This window comes from Xenopus laevis, chromosome 4L (assembly GCF_017654675.1).
Source record: "Xenopus laevis strain J_2021 chromosome 4L, Xenopus_laevis_v10.1, whole genome shotgun sequence".
In the NCBI taxonomy this organism is placed as follows: Eukaryota; Metazoa; Chordata; class Amphibia; order Anura; family Pipidae; genus Xenopus; species Xenopus laevis.
Window position 1 is genome coordinate 85,614,612 of NC_054377.1, and position 16,345 is coordinate 85,630,956.

At 39.1% G+C, this 16,345-nt stretch overlaps 1 protein-coding gene and 1 long non-coding RNA gene across 3 annotated transcripts in view; one reads left to right on the forward strand and one right to left on the reverse strand.

The window, feature by feature from the left end:
• The window catches only part of tesk2.L (testis associated actin remodelling kinase 2 L homeolog), a 61,574-nt gene extending 49,100 nt beyond the window's left edge, over nt 1-12,474 (reverse strand). The window contains exons 1-2 of one of the 2 annotated variants that reach the window (XM_018258341.2): nt 12,051-12,473; nt 9,789-10,074 (exon numbers count right to left, since the gene is read on the reverse strand). In XM_018258341.2, coding sequence (XP_018113830.1) covers nt 9,789-9,998 — 210 coding nt within the window. In that variant the 5' untranslated portion in view covers nt 9,999-10,074; nt 12,051-12,473. Of the gene's footprint in view, nt 1-9,788; nt 10,075-12,050 lie in introns of both variants that reach the window. The other variant, XM_018258342.2, reaches the window with a different exon arrangement.
• Nucleotides 12,475-12,659: 185 nt separating this feature from the next.
• LOC108714273 lies at nt 12,660-16,079 on the forward strand. The gene is made up of 3 exons (XR_001935337.2): nt 12,660-13,164; nt 14,207-14,345; nt 15,946-16,079. It is a non-coding gene; the product is annotated as an uncharacterized LOC108714273 (long non-coding RNA).
• Nucleotides 16,080-16,345: the final 266 nt, after the last annotated feature.

A 16,345-nucleotide genomic window follows, 5' to 3' on the forward strand; every position in this document is an offset into this window, starting at 1 on the left:
ATGAAGTCACTGCTAGGTGCCATGCGCGTTTGTTTCCAATTGGCTTCCACTAAAGAAAGAAGGCAGTATGGTCGCCATCCACTTTGTTTTCAATAGAATCAGGTTTTAAAGTGATACTATTATTAATACATAGGTACTCCGTTTCACATAAGTTTTTAATACAGTGGATTTTTTTACATAAAAGCTGCTGCTTGCTTTAGTGTGCATTTTATTACACAAGGAACTCTTTGTAAGCCAACTGTCTGAGAAACTAATTTTTTATTGAATTGTTCTTTTTGGTTGTTTTTTTTTAAATACAGTTGCCAGTATTGTAAACTTCACATTGCTTTTGCTGCAACTCGTGGCAGAAAATTTCATTCTATGGCCTTAAACATTTGTGGATTTATTCAACCTACTTTAGTTAAAGAGTAAGAACAATCAAGATAAAATGTCAGCTATTTTAGTTGCATTTCCACTTCCCAAGGCCAGCAGCCTGTTTAATTACAGCCCCACCTATTTTCCAGTATAACTAGTACAGGTATGGGATCAGTTATCCTGAAACTAGGATTGCCACTTGTCAAGTTTTGACCCAGACAGCCCGTTTTTCTGAAGGGCTGTATAGTTCAACATTGCCTGCCCGGTTTTCCAAATTAGGAAATGGGCAGGATTCCATGAGATTGATGCAGTGATCGGGCAATCACTGATCATCAGGTCTTGGCCCCACCCCAATGTCACAGCCCGCCTCACTAAGTCATGTCTTGCCCAGTTATGTCACAGCCCCGCCTCCCACTACATCATGGTCCGGCCCCGGAGTTAGTCTAGAGGATTACGGAATTACAGAAAGGAGTCTCCCATAGACTATTTTATCCAAATTATACACAATTTTAAACATGACTTGCTTTTTCTCTGTATTACAAAACAGTATGTGATCCAAATATATTATTAATCTTTATTAGAAGATTCAAGATTTAAAGTTTGTCATCATATGTACAGAGTATAGCATACACAGTACAATTTATTTAATGTTTACATGACTTTCTAGTAGACTTGGTATGAAGATCCAAATTGCAAAAAGAACGGTTATCTGGAAAACACCAGGCACTGAGAATTCTGGATAACAGGTCCCATACAGAAGTTCCAAAGTATAGTATACTCACAGACCACCACCCCAAGCTGCAAGGTACCACTTAGTATGCATATGCCCTAAACTAGACCTAGATGCATTGTGTATTGTTGTCTACAACTGCCACTATAAAAAATGTCATAACATTTCAGAACCACGCACAGAATATACCTCTGTGCTATATGGTATAAGGAAAACCATCAGCACATTTACGTAAATCAAAAACACTAAGCAACTAGGGTTGCCACCTGGCTGGTAATGTTGCTTGATACCAATTTTATTTCTAGGGAAAAGCTATGAAAATATAGGAAGGTCAGTATTTTTTATCCAGAAAATGGTGGCAACTCTACAAGCAACATTAATAATAATTTTAGAGACTGGGTGTTGTAACCTCATATTAGCATACATTACTATACTTCCAGCATATCCACAAAAAAATCATTTCAGGCGAGGTCTCCTCATTTTGTATGCAAAAAAGAAGAAATTCTGGAAAGGAAACCCAGTATCCTCTTCTCCCTCATTACCTCTAGGTACATACGCTTTTAGCACTGTTGTAATTTTAAGTTACTTCTGCCTATTTGCTACACAGCAAACTACAGTGGAGCGGTAAGAAACTTTGATAGTAATTGTAGGTTGCTTCCTGTTCTAGTGAACCAAATATCTATTAAGCAAAAATGGTAAATCTGGAGTTTAAGACTGGGCCATATTTAAAATGATCTCAGTGTTTTGGCTAACCTTAAAAATAAGATCAAAAGTCAAGACATACAATTTACAAACCACATTCCTTTAACTTCACTAACAATACTGTAGGTTATAAGGCCCATCTGCTCTAAACTGCTGTTTCCAAGTTTTCACACAAAAATGAAACCGGAATACATCAGCCAACTAACATAATCCAAGCAGAGAACTTGCTATAGGAATAAACAGAAAGTATGAGATTTTACAGTCATAATTTAACCTTTTCACTAGATTAATATGTGGGAGGGAGAAATGTGTGTGTACTCTGTCTATACAAATACACACTGATGTAGGCAGGTGACTGCACCCTCAGTTAGTTTAGAGATAAGAGTTTTCATTTACAAAGCAGAACAATGTAAAAAGTACAGTATTGTGGATAAATCACCATGTTTTATCCACAATACAGTGTTTCTCCCTCACTTTCCCAGTGCAACTGTGGACACAAGCATCAACCGAAAATTGTGATGCACCAATACTGCTGTAACACAGTGTGAGTTGTAATAAATCATGCGCAAGTTACGGAGCATGCAATTTCCCTTGTATTTGTGTTAGAATAGCATCACTTCTGGGCACAGCATTTAGCAGTCATAATAGCATTAGCATCTGATTCACTTGGGAAGTTAAAAAGAGTCGCAGCTGCTGACAATGACAAAAAAAATGACACCACACTGACAGTGTATTTAAAGGGATACTTTCATGGGAAAACTGGTTTTTTTTCAAAATGGATCAGTTAATAGTGCTACTCCAGCAGACTTCTGCACTGAAATCCAATTCTCAAAAGAGCAAACTTCTGACAAAATCGGACATGGGGCTAGACATATTGTCAGTTTCCCATGACACTTTCCCTTTTATGATAAAATCATAATATGTTTGGTACGTGTGTAATGGGCAAAGGATCCAAATGAATCTTTATAACATGACATTTGTTTATTTTTACTCCAGATGAAGGTTTCTGTGTGTGACTGAACATCGAGCAATAAAGCTTTTTTTTGCATTTATACACATTTTTTTGGCAATTAATAAATGCTAGGAGTGCTGTTCTTGTTCCTGTATCATTAGAACATGGATATGAGCCACAGCTCATCTTCACTTCCTATGGCTCTTATCCAGGGGTGACCTACCTTTTTTACCCTGACACATTTAAATAATAAAAAGTTGGGGAGCAGCACGTAAGGGTGCTGCTGTAATGGTTATTTGGTAGCCCCTATGTGGCCTGGAAGACTACAGGTGGGTCTACTTGGCAGTACAAATAGTCCTTATACCTCGAAATCCAAAAACAAGCGGAGGCCTCTCAGTAACATCAAAGGGCTTGGAGAGCCCCATGTTGCTCACGAGCCACTGGTTGGGGATCACTTCTCTAATCAACAAATCTCTTCTTCTGCGGGCGACTAATCCCCACCAAATGTTTCACACTGGCAATAAAGTAAAAAGATGGTGGTAAAACACACGCATTGCCCGAACGTTCCTCACCAGGCAACTTTTGAAAATTGAAGAGAAGCATATGTTTCACTACCGGCGATTCACTTTTTCATTTGGAAAAGATTAGTTACCCGCAGAAGAGGAGATTTGTCACGAGTGAGTAATCGCCTCGTCTACCATTGCCCTAAGGACAGAGACACATGCTCAGATTCGGGGAGATTTAGTTGCTCGGTGAGAAATCGTCTTCAGGTCGACTAATCTGCCCAAACTGCCTCCCGCCAGTTAGAATCTAAATCGCTGGTGGGATGGCACTCGGAGCGATTTGTTTTCCGAAGTCGCCCGAAGTTTCCTTGTTAGGCGACTTTGGAAAACAAAGCACACCAATTGCCATCCTGCTGGCAATTTACATTTGTAGCCGGCAGGAGGCAGTTCGGGGAGATTAGTCAACTGAACGTGTCTCTGCCCTAAATGCTGCATTTTTTTTCGTAGCCCAAATAAGCAGTACCAAAGGGTCCCCATATACTAAAATGCAAATCATCAGACTGGAGATTGCGTCTGCACTTGTCAGGTAATAGTGGACTGTAAATGTCACCAATACACTTTTTCGGCTAACAAGCGCTCTCAAACGAGCCCTTTTTAAAGGGGTGGTTCACCTTTAAGGTAACTTTTAGTATGCTATAGAATGGCAAATTCTAAGCAACTTAATACATATTATGGCAAGTAATACTATAGTGAATGGGAACATTGCAAACATCTTTGGAATAAAAGTAGAAGGCAAACACAAGATAAGAAGCCTCCTCAAAAAGTATAGGGCTAGTCTTATCTGTCCTCCTGGATGTTAGGGTCCCTGATGCTCTAACTAAAAGAGAGCTGCAGAGCCCAAACTCTGTAATAAGAAGTAATATCTCAATATTTAATAATTTACCCAGGAGCAGCAACCAATAAGTTGATTTTTGTTTTTGCTTTAAGGGTAGAACTACATGGGCGACTTCGGTGCGTTTAAGGTGGATCCAACGCTATGCACCAAAACACAGCCGTCAAATTGGATGCAACGGAGAATAAGGTAAGCAATAGCAATGTCGGATGGTGTCGCATCGTTCATCTGGCACAAAATAACAGTCGGATGCAGACGCTGCATGCTGCATCTGCATCAGACAGTCGTGACGGATGAACGATGTGACAAGAGCGGACATTTGTATCTCTTACCTTTTTTTCCGTTGCATCCTTTGTTGTTTGCCCTGGCCATCAAACCTCTCTCTATTGAAATCCGGCCATAAAATTACAGGTGTCAGAGTGGCAAATGTAGATTATATATGTGTGTTATATCTGAATGATATCCTGCTCACAATATCAAACCCTACGAGATCTCTCCCTTCCCTGTATAAAGTATCACACGACAAATGTCTCAGGCTTCACAGTTAATACAACTAAGACTGAAGCTCTTAATATTAACTGGCCCAACCACATTACCAAACTATTAGAAATGAACTTCCACCTTCACTGGCAGAAAAACAACCTAAACTACTTAGGAGAGGATATTCATTGTGATTATGGTGCACAGTCACAAGCCAATTACAACAAAATATCTCAAGAGTATACTCAAGTCGATAACCTCATGGAGCAATTTTAAACTGTCCTGGATAGCGAGAATCACTGCCCTAAAAATATCAGCCTAGCCACATCTACGAAATCTATTCAGAACCCTTCCTGTCTCTCCGCCAACAGGAATGCTTGGGCTTCTGCTAAAAGCTTTCAGCAAGTTTGTATGGGACAGTAAAAGAGCTAGTTTAAAGTTTACTACAGCCACAAGACATAGAAATAAAGGAGGACTGGGGGTTCCCAAATTAAAAAGCTATTTTATAGCGGCCCAACTAAATCAACTCAGATTGGCACCAGACTGAAGATATACCCATGTGGGCACAATTGGAGCAGGACACCTCAAAAGAGTGGTCCCTAAAAAAAAAACAAAAAAAAAAAATTACTATGGACTAAACAACCAGCCGGAAAGATCAGCAGCAATCCAGTTGTATTACACTCCCTTAAAGATTGGAAAACTATTACTCCTACAAACAAACTAATCTCCAAACGTGTACCAGCGCCAAGCTTTGAGGCAAATTCTGACTTTCCTCCCGGAGCATCAAAAAGCTCCATCCACTGGTGGATTCAAAATAACTTTGGGAATCCTACACTATCACACAATGTGAATTTCTGAGATACCTCCAAATAAGACACTAAATAGGAACCTTGTGGAAAGAGAAAAAGTTCCCCAACCCAACATTATTTGAAAAGATGTGTCTACAAGATCTTCCTCAAAAACGAGCAATATCAATAATATACAATCACCTAACCCACCTGACTCCCTTAAAAGACTTGAGATTTATATAGCTTTGGGAGAAAGACCTATACATATGCATGGAGGAAGATCAATGGTCCGATACCATTGAAGATAATATGCACTGCTCAATTAACATAGCAATCCAAGAAACATCTCAAAAAGTCCGGCACCAATGGTACCTAGTATCCACAAGACTGGCAAAATGGTACCCCACAAGTTCCTCCCTATGCTTCAGAAACTGCGGCCAGCCGGGAACTTTTGTACATTTGGTGGGATTGCCACAAAGCTGTCTGGTTCTGGATACGTATTTATACATTCATTACAAATGTTACCAATCTGACCTTAAACGTATATATATGTCATGGGAAAACATGTTTTTTTCAAAAAGCATCAGTTAATAGTGCTGCTCCAGCAGAATTCTGCACTGAAATCCATTTTTCCAAACAGATTTTTATATATTCAATTTTGAAATCTGACATGGGGCTAGACATATTGTCAGTTTCCCAGCTGCCCCCGGTCATGTGACTTGTGCTCTGATAAACTTCAGTCACTCTTTACTGCTGTTCTGCAAGTGGAGTGATATCACACCCCCCCCCCCCCAGCAGCCTAACACAAGAACAATGGCACGGTAACCAGATTGCAGCTCCCTAACACAAGATAACAGCTTCCTGGTAAATCTAAGAACAACACTGGAGGCAGCTGGGAAACCGACAATATGTCTAGCCTCGTGTCAGATTTCAAAACTGAATATAAAAAAAGCTGTTTGCTCTTTTGAGAATTGGATTTCAATGCAGAAGTCTGCTGGAGCAGCACTATTAACTAATGCGTTTTAAAAAAAAAACATGTTTTCCCATTACAATATCCCTTTAAGTAAAGACCCCGCAGAATCACTAATACACAAGAGAATCTCAGGAGGCAAAAAATAGGAAAATGATAACACATCTTCTCTGCCTCAAAACAATTTATAGCCGCAGCTTGGAAATCCACCATTCTAGACTTTCATCTAGTTAAATCAAAGCTGGACAAAGTCTTAAGGTGGCCATAGACGCATCAAAGAGCAGACAGATGTCCAAGTCTTCTGCCAACAGTTCTGCCATTCGTACGAATTTGGTGAGTGTATGGTAAGAGACCATGGATATTGGTCGGCTCTTCGATCAGGGTTGCAGGAACATTTTGATCGGACACCCAAACATCGCCCATTGTTAGAGCTGAATCGTCAGCTCTACACGTGTATTAAAACGCACAATCTTTCTTACAGTTAATTTCTTATAATTATTCATATCCAGTACAGAAATCCAGGTATATCTGGTGAGACAACAGTATAAAGCTGGCCATAAATGTAAAGATTTTTAAAAGATCTTTTTGTTAGAGAGACACAAACGGTTGAGTATAGAAACAGCAGTGACCTATACCCAGATGGTGATGATTAGCCATTACCTGCTTTTAGACATTTTCTTTCTCCTGCCTCATCCTTTCGCTCTTCATCTAATCTTCCCTCAGTAATGACCTATGACACTGATCTTAAAGGGCCAGTGACATACAAAAAGTACTTATATGAACGGTTAACCTTCTTTTGTAAAATTGTTTCTTTACTTAAGAAGCTCTAATAGTATTTATAGAAGTAAGCCATTTATAACAACGCAGGCTGCCATGTAGGGTCCTGTAGGCTTTGGAACCACCTTGTATAAAGAAACACATAAAAACATTGGGTTTGAAGGGGAGCATGTGGAGGTCCTGTGGCTTGGTGAGGAAAAGCAGTCACATCTCTCCTGCATCATCACACTTTGCCTGCTGTTTCCAACGGCTCCCGGGACACTTGGGTTCCGGGAGAGATTATGCAAAACTTTTGCACTCATTGGCCAGAGTTTCTGATGAGAAAGGTTGCACTCCTCGCATCAAAACTCAGAAGTGCCACACACTGTAAAATTTATGATCTGTGTCAAAGCATTTTTTACCCTGATCATTAATGCTATGCTCCACAGCAGTTAATTGGTTAACAAACCCCTCCAAAGAATTTACCAGGTCTGCTCAAAAGCTCCACAGACTTCACTGTATGACATCATTTTAATTTAATCTGGCCCTCGAACATACCATTTGAAAAGTAATCAGCCCACTACATGTAAAGTTGGACTGGGTTAGGAGATGCCAGGCAGTTTTCCAAGAGATCAAATTAAGCAGGTTTAAGGGTTGTAGATTTGTGGAAAGCAACGTTTTTCATTAGTAAATGAAAATACTGCCCTCCAAAAAATTTGAATCCGGGGGGCATTCCCAGAACACATGCATATACTATACACACATATGATTGGCCTACAAATATCCTAGCCAATATTTCTGGAGTATAACATACTCTTTACTTCTGCTACTTTGAGGATTTGATCATTTTCACTGTTCACTTCTGATAATTATATATGTAATAATATTTTTCGGACATTCAGGTGATAAAAATTCATTGCATTACCCAATGTGGAAGGAACTTCTAGCAATTTATGATTTTACAACCTAGCAACAACATGTAACTGTTTTATAAATATTCAATCTAACTCTGCTAATACACAAAGGCTTGCATAGCTCAGTATGATAAGAAACACGGATCTTTAGTACAGAGGTCATAGTGCCCCTACTTTCAGCAAGCACAACTTCAATGTTAAATGTATTATAAGCAGAACACCTTCGGTTGTTTTGCACTGAATAGTCACTTTTAATTATACTCAAGCCTATTCACTACCCACCACTTCCTAGTTACTGAATACAAACTCTAAAAAAACTGAAGATGATAACTAGTGTATAGCAATCACTGGCCCAAGACATGAAAGAACAAATTGTAATCTATCAATTCCAATAAAAGTGTCCCCAGTATCCAAATCATAATGTAAAAAATTATTGGTTTAGTACATGCAATTCCTCAGGTATGTTAACACAAACTTTTTTTTTTTAAGCAGATGAGGAGCACCATGGTACTTGAAACAAGAAGAAAAATCCCCCCCCCCCAGTGATTGTGAAGTGCAATGTTCAAACAAACAATGATTCTTTGCAGCAGATTCCGTTTTCCTATTTAAAGGCAAATTAAACTGGATTTTTATTTAATCATTTTAATGTTTAAATGTTTTTCAGTACATGGTGCACCAATTTATGGAAATTGAAAACTATATTCCCCTAACAATGTAGGTCTCTAGAATAAGATGTTGCATAAATAAGCTTGTATGAAAACCCTTCTTCATGTAAATAAACCATTTTCATAATAGTATACTTTTTTAGTAGTATGTGCCATTGGGTAATCCTAAATAGAAAATTGCCATTTAAAAAAAAATAAGGGCATCCTAGGATTCACAGTTCACACAAACAAACCATAAATGTTAGGTCACGAGTCAATTAAAGTGATACTGACAGTAAAAACTACTTTTTAAAATATGAAAGTATATTAAAAGTTAGCTATAGGTCATGTTGATTGTTTTTTTGCGGAGATGCTTGTTTTTGTAAGTAATTGTTAGTTGAAGTTCCTAAACCTGACTGTCCCATCTCAGCCTGTCAGTTAAAGTTTCCAATGCCAAAGGACTCCTGCTGCACAAATATGGCTGTCCCCTCATACATGGGGGATCAGACAGGGAATGTAAAAGCATTGTGCAAATACTTTATGGCAAAGTTAGAAGTAGCTTTCAAAGGCAATATTATGATAGATGTAAAAAAAAGTTTAATTTCTGGTGTCAGTATCTTTTTAACAGAAAGAGTTCTGTCTTTTGCTTCCACACTTCTTCCTGTTAAAGTTAGAGCTGCAGTATTTCTGGTCAGGTGATCTCTGAGGCAGCACACAGACCATCACGAAATGGTGGTTCAAGGTAAGAGATGTACAATATTTACTTAAATATATATTCCAGTTTGGTTTGCTTAAATATTAATTTTGTGGGTATAGTTTTCCTTTAATGAAGGAGGGCTTGAGACTTATTATTGAGTTCAGGTCCCCCTTTGCAGTCCAACATTTGGTGCTTTTCAAAACATCCAAAAACATCTAATTGGGCTTTAGCTTTCACCCTAAACTGACCCTCAAGTCTAGTGTCACTTTTACAGCTTAGGGTTCCCTAAGAAAAATAGCTTAGGAAGCATTACATTATGGCTAGAATATCCAGCTCTTGTGGCCTTACAAATGCATTGGAAAATACCTAAATATTTTGGTAGAAAGAAATTAATTCAACAGGTTACCTTGAAAACCTCAGAGAAGAATCCAGAGCCAATTTTTTCACAAGTGAAGTCATCAAGTCTTGTTAATCTGGAGAAGGCACTGATGAGGGCACTGTAGGATGATGTATAAACCCTTCCCAACTGAGTTATCCCTCCATCTACTCCACCATCCTCAATGCGTTCGAGGTGAGGAGGAAATCCAGCTATAGAGTTGCGCTTATTCCTGTCCATTGCTCCCTGAGAAATCTGGCCTGGCGTTTTTGATGAAGAAAAACTTACATATTCTTTTCTTTGATTTTGTCAAAGGCTAAATAAAAAAAAAAAAGATATACACAGCAAGCATTCAGTAGGACATCAAAACAAATCTTGAATGAAAAAATGTGTTTGAAAATGACAAAATAAAACAGATATGTTACTTTACCCAAAATGTAACTATCCACCTCTTTTGGGAGCAAACAGATTATCTCCCGCCTCATTCACTTGAATGGAGAAAACCTTACACTGCCAGCTATTCAGCCTGAAGATTCTTTAGTGGTCTACCATGACCTGACAAGCACTTGCATTAGTACATACAAGACAGTACAACGCAATTAGTGATGGGCAGTTCCTGGGCTTTGATGCCATGCTTTTGGCATGTGTTAAAAGTGCAAAACTAAGAGTGCTCATGTTATTCCGTTTAAGACACCGTTTTATAAACCGACCAGATCAGTTAGCCATTGCCATGCAGTAGCCCAGTGAAATCAATGGCTGTAGACTGAATTTGGTGAGAAAGTGACAATGCAATTTTGGGGATCGCAAAAACAGCCACTTGCAGTGCCATAAACAAACATAAACAGTACACTGAGATAAATTTGGCTCCCTGCACAAAACAACTTATGCAAACGTGCTAAAATTAAATTCTCCTTAATAAAATCAAAATCCCATTATAAATAGGGTATATTTTCCACTTTAATCTACTAGTCTCTAACTCAAGGACAGCAAGCTATATTTCTTGGTTCGGAACAAGTGCCCATAGGTCAAAGAGTTGGATATTCTGTGATTTTGGTACCCACTGAAAAAACCATAGTTGTGTTCATTGGGCTAATGGCATGAATGAGTGGGTCTAAAGCTGGCCATTGACGCAAAGATCCAATCGTATGAAACGAGGATTCGTACGATTTTCCGACCATGTGTGGAGAGTCCCGACATTTTTCGTCCCGCGGAGATCAGTCATTTGGTCGATCAGACGGATCCTTGCATCTATGTCCAACTTAAGTATGGGGCAACTGCAGCTCATCTTACTTCTGTATTTGCTGATGCCCCATCCAACCACTCAGAAGTGGCACTAGAATTGTCTAGTAAAACCAACCCCACATGCACAGACAAGCAGTGGGGGGTGAATTTTTTTATACATATCACAGCCATGACTTGCTATCCAGCAAAGAGCATATAATGTATAAGTTATGTCAAATTTCATGTATGTAATTTACAAGCACAGAACACAAACGCAGCCCTGTATATATCTAATATATTTTTTTTTAAAAACACAGCAAATAAAAACATCAACTGCAAACTGACTTATATCACTTTCTCCTACAATGTACTTAAAGGTCATGTAAAAGTGATCTTTCCCTTTAAATACATGTAAATTGCTATTGGATTATTCGAGAGATCTAAATGCAAAATAATGAATAGGTAGCTCATAGATTGTAACAGGGTTGAAAGTGCCCAGGAGATCAGTAAATTCAGTTCATACAGGAGCTGACAATTCATGACATCTACAAGAACATTGCTGTCCCAAAGAGCTTACAATCTAAAACAACTTGTTTTTCCCTCTGGAAATCTGTGAGCAATATGTACATTTCTTGACACACAACACGAATCAATATTTACAAACTGTATAAAAAGCAGTTGGTCCTTACGAAGAACACATTAGTAGCGCAGAAGGTTTCCGGACCGAAGAGCTGACAGTAAGAACACTTGGGAACTCAAACAGCAGAGCTTCCAGCTAATTGTCAAGTAGCCCTGCATCACGTGACTGTGGTAGAAGCCAAAACTTCCCAATGATTCCGATTGGTACGGGCATAGATTACACTTTACCTGTGCAACGAGGAAAGGGGCGCTGAGCCAGTAATAATCAACCTGTGGCCCTTCTGCTTTTAGTTAAACTGCAAATTGTCGCATCCCTGGCCTGTTCGTGAGTTGACTTCAGTACCAGATGGGATAAGCGAACGATAAGAATCGCAGTTTACCGGGGAACACAGGGAGGGGGAAATCAACGGCCAAGCTATGGACATAACTCACCAACTAGTAATGCGGAGTTCGCGTTTTCAATCCCAGGGAATCCAGCGCAAACTCTCGTTCTCCCGCTGACCCTATGTGGTGAGTGCATGCACCTTACTGCAGTACCGTAGGTGTCAGCCTTCTCCATTGGCACAAAAACACACCCGCCATCTCGTCTATCCCAAGAACTAACGAACGACTCCGCAGAGATCAAGCGCAGCTTCAAGAGGTGGGATGAGCTCTGACATAGAGTACGCCCAGAACATGTGCTTCAGCCAATTCATTTTCTCCGTTCATTAAGGAATGGCAAAGCTTTTGACCAATTGAATATCAGATATCGGTTCCGTAGCCCGCCTACAAACATACGCGATTAAGCAATTTGTTTCCTTCTTCTAAAACGACAGCGTAACAGACCAATAGCCATGCAGATAAGGAAGGCGTGTTCCTTTGTAGTTGACAAATAAGAAAGAGCATGTCGCAGCTCAAAGTTGGTAAATACTTTTCTGGAAATAATAGTGCTGTGGAATGATTGGCTTGTGGTTGCCAAGAAGAGGGGGGAAGCTAAGCCTTGGCAACCACCAATGCGGAAAGATGGTATTAGTGATTGACACTTCCTTCTACCAGTGAATACGAGTTTATAGGTTTACAAACAGAGCGCGCTCGTATTGGTCAGAGACTTGTAGCGAGGGTTACCGGGAAGTGTAGTTGGAAGGAGTATGTGGGGGAATGGTCGTTTCTGCCTTACATGCTCCTACAAGGGCAGCTTGTTGGTTATTTAGAGTAATATTTGGAAGTAAACATGTATTTGCTCAGATGTGATGGCTAGTGGATTCTTCAGGACTCTAGACTTGTATAGATGAAAAACCACCTGTATTTTCAAAGCACTGCTGTAAGATACCACAGTCACTATTTATTTGGATGTCTGGGTATCTCAGCCCAGACCTGATGACTGTGGTATATGGTGTACATTATACTTCATAAACTTCATAAAGAAGCCATAAAGAGATGTTAACCCAGGGGGAAGGCAATTTGTGAGGGTACTTCGTGATGTCATTGCACATGTCCACCGGCAGATGTGACGTCACTGATTAACAGCGAAGCTCTACTGACTTCACTTGAAAACCTTGGGAGAATGGTAAATTGTAAAAATACAGTAATTGTGTAAATACTAGGGATGCACCGAATCCTTGGCGAAAGATTCGGCCGAATCCTAATTTGCATATGCAAATTATGGGTGGGAAGGGGAAAACATTTTTTACTTCCTTGTTTGGTGACAAAAAGTCATATGATTTCCCTCCCTGCCCCTAATTTGCATATGCAAATTAGGAATCGTTTCAGCCCTGGCAGAAGGATTTGGCTGAATCCTGGATTCGGTGCATTCCTAGTAAATACCTAATGAACTAGATACAGTAGGTGCAAAGGTACTGGTCTTTTCACTTCTAGAGCCCTAAAATACATTTAATACAGTTTAATCTCAGAGAGGCCATCCATGCCATTAAATAATGTAGATTATGTGGATTTGTTATGCAACATGTTGTGTTTTCTTGTCTTCATATATTGGGCCAGTTAAGGGTACTTCCTTGCAAACTTAAAGTTGTCATGTTTCCAATGCTGAATCATCCCTAGCTCTGTACAAATATCTAGGTTTTATTTTGCAGAGCCAGGTTATATATTATGTATGTAAATATTTGTTGCAGGATCCTGCCAAAACATGTAATGAAATAGAAGTAAATTATTCACAAAATCTGCTATTTCCATTGAAAAAAAATCAGTGTTTGTTTGGTGTTCATGGGACTGATCATAATGCACATTTGCAAATTGATTACAACCCCTTATATAAGGCAAATAACCTCTATGTAGCAGATTGTAGTAGGTAGGGTGTATTCTCTGGCACTGGTTTTTCAGCCACCCTTGAATGCTCAAACATGCAATGTGACTTGTCATTTAGTTGTATGGAATCGCCGTGCCCTAGTAACACCACTTTATCAGACTGCACTGCCATATTCAAGTGCTTCTCTGCCAGCTGAAAGGCTCCGGTGCAGAATATACCCTATGTGTCGCTGTTATGCAATGTAGGACCAAGGGCAAAAAAGCTGCTTGATAAAGTTAACTCATTATCTAAACTGATGTAGACAATGGTTTAGAGGAATTTAATCCCATACTAATTCTCTTTAAAGGTACATCAAGAAGATCTGTTACTATCTGTTGACAGGAGCATTTGGATACAGCCACCTAAAACTGCAGCCTCAATGGTGCCCTCCCAACTAGCTGGATGATAGGGGCCACATCGATATATTAGGGAATTTGCCAATCCTGGTAAAGTACTGCCTGATTATACTATACCAAACAAGGCACAGTTGTGCTTGCCACTAATTTTTAAAACCATTAAGTGACCACAAAGTACATATAGATTATAGACAAATACAAGAGATCCTCTGCACTCAACCCATTATAAATATATTGAGGACATTGAGACATTTTGTGCCTTAAGCTACTTAAACTTGAGTGTAGGACTGGCCATACCAGGGATGACTTTGACGTAGTTGGCCATCTTATATATATTGCAATATATGGACAAACAATCCCTGTTTTGTTTAAGGGTTGGGGCAGATTCGGGGAGATTTAGTCGCCTGGCGACTAATCGTCTCTTCTGCTATGAGTGCATTAGCGCAGGCGATTCTTCGTTCAAGCAGACGGAAGGCAGTTCGGGGAGATTGTCGCGATTAGTCGCCAGGCGACTAAATCTGCCCGTCTGCCCCAACCCATTTTTTAGTAGCTTAAGGCACAAAATGTCTCAATGTCCTAAATACATTGATAACGTGTTGAGTGCAGGGAACCTCTTGTATTTGTCTAAAAGTACTGCCTGAAATATGATCAGTGCTTTGCCAAAAGCTGATAGCAACCAAGATAGGACCCACCACTTTTCATCCCTTCACTCTTTTCACCTTTCTCCCTCTCCTCCCTCTCCTCCCCCTACCTCCTTTGCAATAAATGTTCCCATTTCCCCTGCTACTGCTATACAATGAGCAGTCTGGGTTTGAGTGGGAGAGAGCAGTGATTTTTAATAGGAATTAACATCAACCTAAAAAGCAGTCACGTACAACAAATAATTACTACAGTAGGAGAAGGGCCTTTTTTTGGGGGGGGGGAGGGGTATTTATGCGGAACTAATAATAGTAAAAGCTGATTTTCAGGAATATTTTTTAGGAGCAAATGTATTTGTACTAAAGCCAAATTGATCACAACAGTATACGTAAGTCACCTTTGATATATTATCAGTGTAATATTTAAATTAAATCTGGCCCCCCCCAGGGTATTCTACATTTACATCACATTTGTGTCTGCCAATATACTAGGAGATAGATGTGCCTTATATAAATTAACAACTGTCAATACTGGGCAGAACAAGTCAATTGGCTGATGGCCACAAAAATCTATCCTGAGACCTCTCAAGTCTATAAGAACTTTAATATATTCCTTCCAATTATGTATGTCCCTTTTTATTCTCATCTGTCAAGTGATCAATCCTCTATGTTTTTGAAATTGCTTGTATATATAACTGTAGATGTGGTATTGACAATGTCTTTAAAATGCAATATCACACTGTCGCAGCTTATCATATCCTAGTGCTCTATAATATTACTTTGCTGTGTAAGTTCCAGAAAAAAACAGAAAAAGCTCAGTGTTAATGCTTAAATAATAACCCTTGCTAATATGTGTATAATCAAAAAATCAGTAATGAAGTTGGAAAAGGAGAGCAAAAATGTTGTGTAATTGAGAAAACCAATATATAAGTTAGTGAATACAAACCGATTCCATTAATTATTTAGACTTGGTTTCATATTATTAATCAATTCTGTTTGTTACATAACAGCCTTTTGTATGTAATAAGATATTTGTGCATTTTCTGTTGCAGCTTTGGCCCAAAAATGTCTTTACCAGCCAAGAATGAAGACAGCTGCCATTAAATGAATTCCAGATAATGAAACTCAGTTACATTGTTTTAATGTGTTTTAACTGGTGAATATGTTTATAAAAGCTGATTTGTCACATATGAATATGCTTCTCTATAAATAAATAAACACAAAGAATGTAATTATTAACATCCAGATCCGCAAGCTGTGCACAAAGCCTTGCTTCTGGGAAATATACCCATTTCTCCCCTACCCCTTTGTGGATCCTCATGCCCTAAGTTCAAAATGAACTTAATACTAAATTTGTTATTAAAGGTGTTAGAAACATTTACAGCATTTCCTGTAAAACTATTTAAATGCTGCTGCCCTTGGCCTGGGCGTCTATGCTCTATATGGTAAAAA